At 49.4% G+C, this 9854-nt stretch overlaps 1 protein-coding gene across 5 annotated transcripts; it reads right to left on the bottom strand.

The window, feature by feature from the left end:
• Positions 1-208: 208 nt before the first annotated feature.
• Positions 209-9521, bottom strand: LOC109575609 (myeloid-associated differentiation marker-like). Of its 5 annotated transcripts, XM_019983853.2 has the most exons (4): positions 9462-9494; positions 9050-9211; positions 6111-6237; positions 209-4249 (listed from the first exon to the last, which is right to left on the bottom strand). In XM_019983853.2, exon 4 carries the CDS (start codon positions 4108-4110, stop codon positions 3211-3213), a length of 900 nt encoding a protein of 299 aa, XP_019839412.1. In that variant the 5' UTR covers positions 4111-4249; positions 6111-6237; positions 9050-9211; positions 9462-9494; the 3' UTR covers positions 209-3210. The 5 variants fall into 5 exon arrangements, with proteins under 5 accessions (XP_019839412.1, XP_019839411.1, XP_070631198.1 ...); XM_019983852.2 differs by lacking the exon at positions 9050-9211 and having other exon boundaries at positions 9462-9515; XM_070775097.1 differs by having other exon boundaries at positions 9050-9505.
• Between the last annotated feature and the right edge of the window lie 333 nt (positions 9522-9854).

Here is a 9854-nt window from a genome sequence, read left to right as displayed (position 1 = left end):
TTAAGATGAAACACAAACTTTTAAAATGTCACCTCCAAAGCTTTGCAAGCTCAGACCATTTTATACCTCTTCAACCTCATCACCTCCCTCTCTGGGAGGGAGTTTGTGTTTCGTCTGATTCAGGAAAATGTAAGAAAATGAGAGTTCTTGCACTGAACTTGCAAGAGATAAATGCATACATGCTCATATCAGTAAAAAAATTCATCAATTGTCAACTCAAAAAGAAGTGAAAAGTTTTACTCAAATCAACAAAGAATTATAACCAGGGAGACAGTCTTTCAGAAAGCTGTGAGAACTGTGCTGAAGAGTTAAGGGTTGGAGACAGTATGTGTGTGATTTGGGTACATGCAACCAAGCATACATCTTAGCCAAGTTATGGTTCTTCGAAACGATCAGATACCAGAGTTAAGGATTTAGTGTTTTTCTAAGTATGGGAAGATGCAAGAAACTGGGTTCATAAAAATTTCTCCTAAAAATATCTATCTTCTTCTGGTTTCTTTCTGGTTCTGCCAGTCTTGCTACAACATAAAGTGCTTCTCCCTGATTTCCACCCTGAATTCATTTCAGGGTAGCTTACTTTCAGGATAGGTCAGTGACTGCAGTGGTTAATGACTTGATTCTTGTAGAACCCAGTGGTGGGCAACATTTTTTACTACTCAATATTCTCCATTTGTTTCTGTCTTATTTCAGCTAAAGTTTAGGAGGTGTTTTTGACCAATTTGCCCTAGGATGCTAGGAATGCTCATTCCCTGGTCAGGTAAAGATTTCATTGATAGGCTACTCAGCAAGCAATTACTCGTCTAGTCTTGGTAACAGTAGCCAAAATCCTCTGGACCAACTGTCTTACTAGTCTGTCAGCTCCAGGAAATGATTCCCTCCTGTTGCTTCTTCCCATATCCAGAGTCACACTATTACAATCAGTGGTCTTAGAATTATACATCAGGTCAATCGTTTCAAGTCAGTTAATCATTAGTTTTTTCAGGGGCTCAATAACACATTGTGAAAGCAAGAAACAAGAATCTTGTCAAACAGGAAGAATAGAAGTAATAAAGTAGTGACATTAATAAGGTCATTTGTAAGCAGTAGTATTTTCTAAGGAGTTACATGGCTGGGCCCAGAACAGAAATATTGATCTTTATGGTGGAGCAGGTGTTTCTGCCCTTGTGAAGGTAGGTTTTATACACAATGCAAATACACAGTGCACACCAGAGGGGAGGGAGAAGGTTCAAATGGGCAGAGAAAATATTTATGTTTAAATTTTTCTTGTCTTGTCTTAAAATAGCAAGTCTTTTTCATTGCTTCTTAAGTTTTACCGGCCATGGAAACTGCCTCCTGGGAGCCCTCCCCCTCCACTGCACCTGCCTGTGGGTGAAGATCCCAGGCTTCCTCCCAGCACAGGACTGAGGGGCAGCAGCGGGGGTCCTTCCCCGCCCCTCTCCCACAGCTCTGCTTGCCGGGTCCCTCTGGGCCTGGTGACACCAGGATGCTGGGCTCTGAGGCTTTGCATTTGAGAGGAAGAGAGGAAGAGGCCTTTCGGTGCCTTCCCAGTCACCAGTTCCTATAAACAAACTGCTACTGGCCTCAGTGCAGTGGAACCCATGGGCACATATACAGGTACACACAGAGACACAAACACCCACTGAGCCTGTGCACACAGGCACACACCCTTAAAGAGAGGTGTCCAGGGGCTTTCCTGGCCCCTTTAAGGGTTCAGGCACAGGAAGCTGGCACTGGGGTGGGCCTAACCTCTTGTGTCCCAGGCTGGGCCACCTGTGACCCAGGGTCTCATCCAGGTGTGGGTGGGGCATCAGTGGAAGGGGCTCCACGAAACCCAGGTTTGGGTGAGGGTGAAATTGGATAGGATCCTTCTGAGCCCTAGGCAAATTTGGGGCAATTGGAATATTTGGATTTTGTGGAAGTTTTTCTTTGTTTTCCTTCATCTTTATATTGAAATTGAAAAGGACACTATAAATGTGGGAAGGGGTACAAGTCTTTCTCTGTGATTAAGAAACAGACTATGTGATTGAGCAGAGACAATGATGGACACGAAAAGCTCTGTGGAGTTTTTCTAAACTATATGTATTTATATAGATCACATTATGCTTCAGCATATGTGTGTGCACCACATACTCAAGCCATGCAGTTTCTATGACAATGACATCAGCATTGTCAATGCTGTCAAATGCTACCTCCTCAAACTGCCCACTGAAGAAAATTTGAAAAGAAACTTTCCCCCTTTACAAATAGGGTCACCTACTAATTTTTGCTGTCTTGATCAGAAAAAAGAAAAGAATAGGAAAAAAGAATAGCAAGCTAACATCCCCTTTAAGGCTGGCAGGACCATGCTCTTCTCCCTGCAGAGGAAGGACCTACTGCTTTGATCACCGAGGCAGGAGGGCTGCATCACCATCCCTCACCAACACTGCAGACAGGTGTCTGCAAGACCTTGTGCTTTTTTTCCCTAGATCCTTTTTACTTTGCCCAGAGAGGAGCTGGATTGGTTAAGACACTTCTGTTAAGACACCCTCTAGGCAGCAGATAATTAGTAAGCCTGGGAAAATTCTCCAGTCAATCTCTGGTGGGGTTGTGCAACAGGTTGGGTCTCAATCTAAGGTCTCTGCTTCAAGTTTCCTGTCCACTTGACATTATTGACCTCTAGAGATTTTATTTAACTTAAAGGGGAGGTGCACTGTACAGCCCCCTCCACTAACAGAAATGAGGACCTACCTACCCCCAACACTCATACACCCCCCATAAACACACCAACTATTACCCCCAGGGGGACAGACACACTTTGGCAATGAGGCCCCTCCGGAGGCCCAGGGTGTGAACAGCTGCACAGAGGGTTGTGTGCTGTGGAGTCCGCACCTTAGGAGGCGGGAGGGGGCGGTGGACACAGAAGGAAGGAGTCTCAGGTCCCTGATGGATCAGAAGAAGGAAAATGGGGAGAGGTGGTCAGGACACAGACAAGAAAACCAGAAAAGGGCCAAAAAATAGAAAATATAGAAAAAATGAGAGAAGCAAAAGAGAATGTGGGCAACCACACAAGACAGGAAGGAGACAGAGGAACAGAAAAGAGAATGAGATGCATGGGGAAAGATGTGAGGAGGGAAAGGGGAGCCAGGAAGAGGGCATCAGAGGACGTCAGAGCTCAGTGAGGATATCTCCTGTGAGCAGAGGATCGGGAGTCTCCAGGCTGGTCCTAAGTCCCTACAGAGACCGGCGGGCCCAGTACCCCAGCTCAGCCACGTAAATCAGCAAGTTGATGGCTGTCAGGACAGCCACAGCCAGGCGCTGGTCCCAGGCGCACATGAGGTCGTCAATGCAGCTCACATCGCTGGACCGCTGGGGCAGCCCGCCCAGCTCCTCATAGAACTGGTAGAGCAGCCAGAGGACAAGAGCACTGATGTAGAGGAGGACAGAGAACACGGTGAGCACAAGTTGGAAAATGGGGAAGGGGATTGGCAGCCTGTTCTCCCATTCGCCCAGATTCAACAGGATGGTTACTGCTTCTGAGATGAAGCAGATCGTGTACACAGCCACGCACCACACCAGGGCCGGCTGGTGCAGGTATAGGGAGGTGTTGCTGAGGAAGGCAAAGATGACACCAGCAACGAAGGTCTCCGGCACGTTCAGCAGGCCGGGCACGGTGTGCACGTAGCAGGGGATCTCCTTGAGCTTGTAGAAGTTCCATACGCCCGCCATTTCTATGGCATAAAGCACTGACGCGATGCAGGAGAATGCAGTGGCAGCGACGGCCCGGTCCCACTCAGGGCCATCAGGCAGGAACTGGACGTAGGCGATGGAGTAGATGATGGAGGCTGAGAGGCAGATGAGGGCGGCATAGCAGGCAAAGGTGACGGGAAAGTTGTACCAGTAGAAAGGAAAGCGAGGCTGGAGATCGTTTAACTCAATTATGACTATGAATAGGGTCACAATGAAACAGATGCACCAGCAGGACATGAACCAGTTACCTATGTCCCCTCTCCAAATGCCCATGTCAGCCACCAAGGAGAATGCCACGCAGGTGGAGAAGAGCTGCGGCACGCGGAGGAGCCAGAACACTCTGTTCACGTAGAGCCAGTATGGGAGTGTCGCCCTGGTGCTCATGGTGTTATGAATGTCTGGCAAGTCACAGTCACTGGTCTGGCAGTGGTCTTCACTGAGGACCCACCAAAGAAAGATCCGGCTCCAGAGGATCAGACGCCTACAAACGCCTCAGGGCTCTGTGACGGCTGAGGCTCAGGACCTGTGGAGTTGGAACCGATGGCTCAGACACTCGGGTAAGAGCACAGCTGCTCCAAATGGTTCTCCCCACCCATCACCCTTGGCCTTGTCAGGAGACTTGTCTCATCCCAAAGCTCCCAGCTAGTTGTGGTCTAGCCTCAAACCATGAACATTGTGGATCTCTCTAAGCTGACCATTATTTATGGAGACACAGAGACGGATGGTCCTTGTCTTTAATCCCAACCCTTCAAGTCTCTCAAAATTGAAAATGAATATTTAAAAAATTGTTTGGTAACAAAATTCGGCCCAAAGAGACATGAGACAAATTATGATCTTTTTTTATTTTACTCAATGTGACTGTTCAAAAGTTCAGCTGCCAAAACACTAATGTGTATGATTACAAGGTGCTTTCAGACCCCAGTGGGGTGTGATGTCATGTAGAGTAGATGTACTATGTCACCTGTATGGAGCTGAAAATTCTGAATTCTAGAGAATATCTGACCCCAAGTGTTTCAGAAAAGGGACTATGGAGTGTCCTTTTGACTAACCCCATTTTACAGATGAGAAAACTAAGGTAGGGGAATTAAGTCCTTCCCTAAGATGGCATGACCATGAAGTTGGAACCCCAGATAAATATACCAAAGCCATGGGCATGAACTCTTTGCTCTACAGCACACATGGCAGAAATCCCCTTAGGTGGAGCCCAGGACCAAAGCCTAGAACACAACTTCAGGGCCACAGCCTCCTTCCACAGCAACCTGAAAATACATGAATCCAGGCCTCTCCTCCCTGCAGCCATCACTAGAAGAAGCTGCCATGTGAGGGGACACAGCCCCACCCGGAGGAGGGCAGCTTCAGAAGTGAACAGGGAGGAGCCATGGGGTGAGAGCAAGGCCGTGGGGACAGGATGAAATGGGAAGTAGGGACTATTGTGACTCCCCTCCCCAATTTTGCTTTCACATGTCACTCTTTTGCATTGGGTCAGGGTATCCCAACCTAGCATGATTCCAAGGTGGAGTGTCATGGAGGAACCAAGGAACGAAATGTTAAAATGCCAGCTTTTTAAGCTCCAAAGCAGCCATCCACGTGCAAATCTAATCCTTTAAAGGGCAGGAGCTGAGAGAGGAGGCCCCTGCAGGACCCCTGGGAGGGGCCAGCCCTGAGGATGAGCCCGGGACTGGGGTGGAGGCGGGGGCGGGGGGCAGAGTGGAGATGACTGGGGGGATCCCAGGGTCCCAGGGGCCCTGAGGCAGCCCAGTAGGGGTCTTCTGACCCAGAAGGGATGCACGCATGGAGCCAACCTTCCCATGGAGGAGGGGCCGGGACTGGAACTGAGACAGGAGAACAGGGGCCTGAAGGGGTTTCAGGGCTGTGACAGGGACACATGGCCAGAGTGTCAGGGACCCTGGAGACCACGGAATTTCCCAGGTCACCACCCAAGACAGTCCCTCCAGCCAGAGCTGTAGTCCTGCTCATACAGGGGCTCCTCCAGGGTCCAGTGTGTGGGGGGAGTGTGCCTCTCCCAGCCCGCCCCCTCCGCAGGGACAGCCGCCCTGTTTCCAAGGGACTATTTGCTGAGAGGCCCCCAGGGCTGAAGGGCCAACAGCCTGAGCCCCAGCCAGCTTCCTGCCATCATGGGCCTTGTTGCCTTTGCTGATAATAAACCCTGGGACAAGCTGAGGCTGGAAAGAGAAACAGAGAGAAAACCTGAGAACCTCCCTGGACTCACAAAGCTCCTTGAGCCCCATTGCAGGGGAGCCCTGGAGCCTGCTGGCCTCCTAGTGGGCACTGCCAGGGTGGGAAGGAGCACTGGGGTGAGGGAAGGAGGGATTGTCATGCTCTTTGTACCCCAGTTTGATCCCAGTTTAATTACTTGAACTCACCCTGAAATTCCACCTACGATAAGAGACAACTTGAATGCTTTGAATCCATTGAATGCATCAGAGAGAGGATATGGAGAAGAGGAGGCATGGGGGTTCCAACCGCGTGACCCTGGGTCAGGCCTGTGCCCTGGAAAACAGGAAGTGGAAGTTTGTCTGAGTCTTCCAGCAGCCCCTCCTCCACTCTAATCTGTGAGCCTGGACATGGTGCCCCTGTCAGAGCACAGCCGATGTGGCTGAGCCCTGCCTGCCCAGCAGCCAGGCATGTGGACTAGAAGACAGTGAGCTGGGAAGGTCATGGCCAGAACAGAGGAAGGAATGAGGAAGTGCCAGAAGGGCAGAGAAGGGTGAGATGGGATGGACACTCAGAGTGACAAGGAGTAGAGCCTTCATAGCTGGATGATCATGGCAAGCTACTCAATAGAACCTCAGTTTCCCCCTTCTGTTCAATGTCTCTATACCTATTTTGTGTCAATTAAATGAATAAAAGCATGTGACGGGTTCATCAGAAAGCCTGTCACATGGAACCCTCAATCTGTGCCAGCTACCTCCCCACCCCCCTCACAGAGGACCCAGAAGGCCCTGGCTCTGAACATCAGCACATGCAGCTTGATTTGCTGCAGATCAGGGGCTGCAAGCCAGTTTGCACTGCAGGTGGACTCTTGATGTGTTCAGTTTCCACCACAGTTTCCATCAGTGTTTTCATGAAAAAATGATGTAGAATCACTAGCATTACTATTTCTTCCCTGAGTGTTTGGTGGCTGCACATTGTCTTAATTTCACATGAAAATTCGGATTACAGCTCCTTTTCAAGCCTCAGGAGATACAGTGTCACCTGATTTTGTTCCCTTGGCAGTGGGGTTGCTGGAGATAAGTAGCTGCTAGCCTCTTTTCTTTATATTGTTTTCCATCCTCATCTCTGTTTAGTATTTTCTATATTTCTCTCATTCTCATGTATAACTGACATAAAGCAAGACTATTATCATCTCTCCTGTGACTGGTTTCCTGTCTTCGACATGGCCAAGCTTCCTGCCTGCTCACAGGAGCGTCCACCCCTCCATCCAGAGAGCATCCATGTCCTCAACCTCAACCTCAGCCTTCAATACATTTCAAATGCTGTAAAATCACGTGTAGACATGTGTGTACACACAAGCATACATGTTTGTACATACATGCATACATGTTTGTAGGGAATATCTGTATCTCTTTTCCTGTTTTGTCAACATGAGACCACGTCTTCCCAGAGCATCTTGCTTTTGCACCGCCCCAGACAGGTGCAGCTGGTCCTCTCCAGGGATCCTAGTGCTCTCCATCCCCTTATTTCCTTCCCTCCTGGCTCCTTGGGCATCAGTGGACCCTCCCCTGTGAGTCTCAGACACGGGGACATAGGATGTGACAAGGGATCCTGGGATCCAAGTGACCACCATGCTATAGGGCAGGAGGTCAGCAAGTTTTTCTGAGAAATTTTCTTAAAAATATGACAAAGAATATATTTTTCATTTCTGGAAATTAAATCTGGTTTCCTAGATCTGCAACAAATTATCACAAGCCTGGCAGCTTAAAACAGCAGAAACCTGTTCTCTCACAGTTCTGGAGGTCAGCAATTTGAAACAAGGTGTCAGCAGGGCTGCTCTGTCTCTGATGCCCCAGGGGAGGGTCCCGCTTTGCCTCTTTTAGCTTCTGGAGGCCCTTTAGCTCGTCCCATGTTACTGAACTCTGATGATGTCCGATCATCCCTCAAGAAGCCAAACACCGAGAGATGAGTGCTGGGCTTTGCCTGGGACGAGGTGCGGCTCCCCCACTGTGAACACAATCATCGCTCATGTCTGTGCATCAGCCCATGTTGGACGGTGGTTTGAAAAAAATACTCATGAACATTTCTACCTTTTTTTGTGCATCAACTCAGAGGATTTGTTTTTTTCCAGTTTAGTAGGTCTGAAGTGAGAAAAAGATTGTATCAAGAGTCAGCCACTGACTCTTCTCCTGCACTGAAAGCTCCTGCAGGGAATCGTCTCAGTGGAAATCCACCCCTGGCGCGCCCCCACCCCACCCCCACCCCAGGGGACACACTCTGGCCAAATCAAGTGATCTGACCCGTCTTAAAAGGAGAAACTGCTTCAGACCTCCTTTCTTCCTCACACTGTGGTGACGCTAAGGCTGTGTCCCGCCAACACACTAGAACCCCTCCTCCTTCTGGGGACTGGAGTTGGGGGGAGGTGGGCGCAGATGCCCTGGCCTCGGGCATCAGGACTGGAACCACAGAGCTGGGGCTGGATTCAGTTCCCTAAAAAGCTGACCCCATCTTCTCCCTCCCTTGCCTGCAGACTCCTCTGTGAACGTGGCAGGCTTTTCACAGTTTCCTTTCCTTTTTGCCTTTAATTTAGTGCCCTTGTTGGAAGAATCCTTACTATGGAGTAACAGGAAGACCTGCGCATGGAGTTCCCTCCCACTTACCAGATCTTGACAAAAGAGCTCTAACTGCAAAATACTGGAATAACTTAGAGATCCATGCAGGAACAATGTTCTTCACAACTGAAGACATACACGGGCAAGGTTGTATTAAAAGTAGAAAACCACTTTTTTCTTGATACAGGGTCATACTGTTAGGGGAACCACACTGACACAACCACCCACCCCGTTCAGGAACCCTAGTAACCACTTGTATGAGTTGTCTTACGACAGGAGGTCCCGGTAAGAAACACGGAACTAAGAAGCCACCACCAACCAGAAGGGTTCAGGAAAGGTCGAAAGGAGACAGCATGTGTCTGACCACCTTCCACAATCCTTCTCTCTGGCATCCATCCTGGCTGAACAAGGCGGGCACCACCAGGAAGGACTCTGAATCAGAATGATTGGCTATGGACAACCCGGAGACTAATCCCATCACCATAAAACCCAAACTGTGAGCCATGTGGCAGAGCTGTTCTCCTGGGTCCCCTTACCTTCCTGCTCTCCGCCCCGGTGCTGTTTCCCAATAAAAATCTCTTGCTTTGTCAGCGCATGTGTCTCCTCCGACAATTCATTTCCGAGTGTTAGACGAGAGCACAGTTTCGAGCCCTGGAAAGGGTCCCTCTTCTTGCAACAATACCTCTAGTTTTGCCAATCTGTCAAGATGCGTGCCAGTGGACTTGTAGAAGGGATAGATGTAGGTCCCTTCCCCCAACTTCACTGGCTCCCCCAGAACAGATTTCAAACAAACAAGCAATTCTTCCTTGGGAAGAGAGTGGTACAGAGTCACAAACAAGCCATTTCCCACTTCTGCAGTGTCCAACTGGCCCCAAAGTTCCAAACAGCAAAGAATACACACGAACAGGTGGGAAGGGGGGCTCCTGGGACCCACACCCCTCTACTCACTCAGTCAAGAGCTCTGTGCTCCTTCAGAGGCCAGTTTCCTTCTCTTAACAGAAAGTGAAAGCACCCTGTGAGCAAGGCGTGGGGAGGGGCAGGGCTAGTTCCTGAATCTAGCAAGTTTGGCAGCTGCTGGAGAAGACCTATAGATCTTCCTGGGAATAGATGGTACTCCACCCTGTCTTCCCAGTGGCACTCTGCTCCTTGCTCTAGGAAGACAGGGAGGGGCTGGAGACTTGGGGACCTGACTCCTGCCTGGACACTCAACATTGTCCCCCAAGTCAGGCCCAGCTGCTTGTCGCTGAAGAAGCCAATACAGAGAGCTAAGTCTTGGGTTTAAGAAAAGTAGCTTTATTTTAGGGAAGCCGGCAAGAAGGTGTTTTACTGCCCAGAAGAATC

Source organism: Bos indicus, chromosome 21 (genome assembly GCF_029378745.1).
Source record: "Bos indicus isolate NIAB-ARS_2022 breed Sahiwal x Tharparkar chromosome 21, NIAB-ARS_B.indTharparkar_mat_pri_1.0, whole genome shotgun sequence".
Classification (NCBI taxonomy): Eukaryota; Metazoa; Chordata; class Mammalia; order Artiodactyla; family Bovidae; genus Bos; species Bos indicus.
This window is presented reverse-complemented; position numbering and strand designations above follow the sequence as displayed.

Bases quoted from the DNA above. Each gene is read 5' to 3' on its own strand.
- LOC109575609 (XM_019983856.2), bottom strand. From the start codon at position 4,110: ATGAGCACCAGGGCGACACTCCCATACTGGCTCTACGTGAACAGAGTG.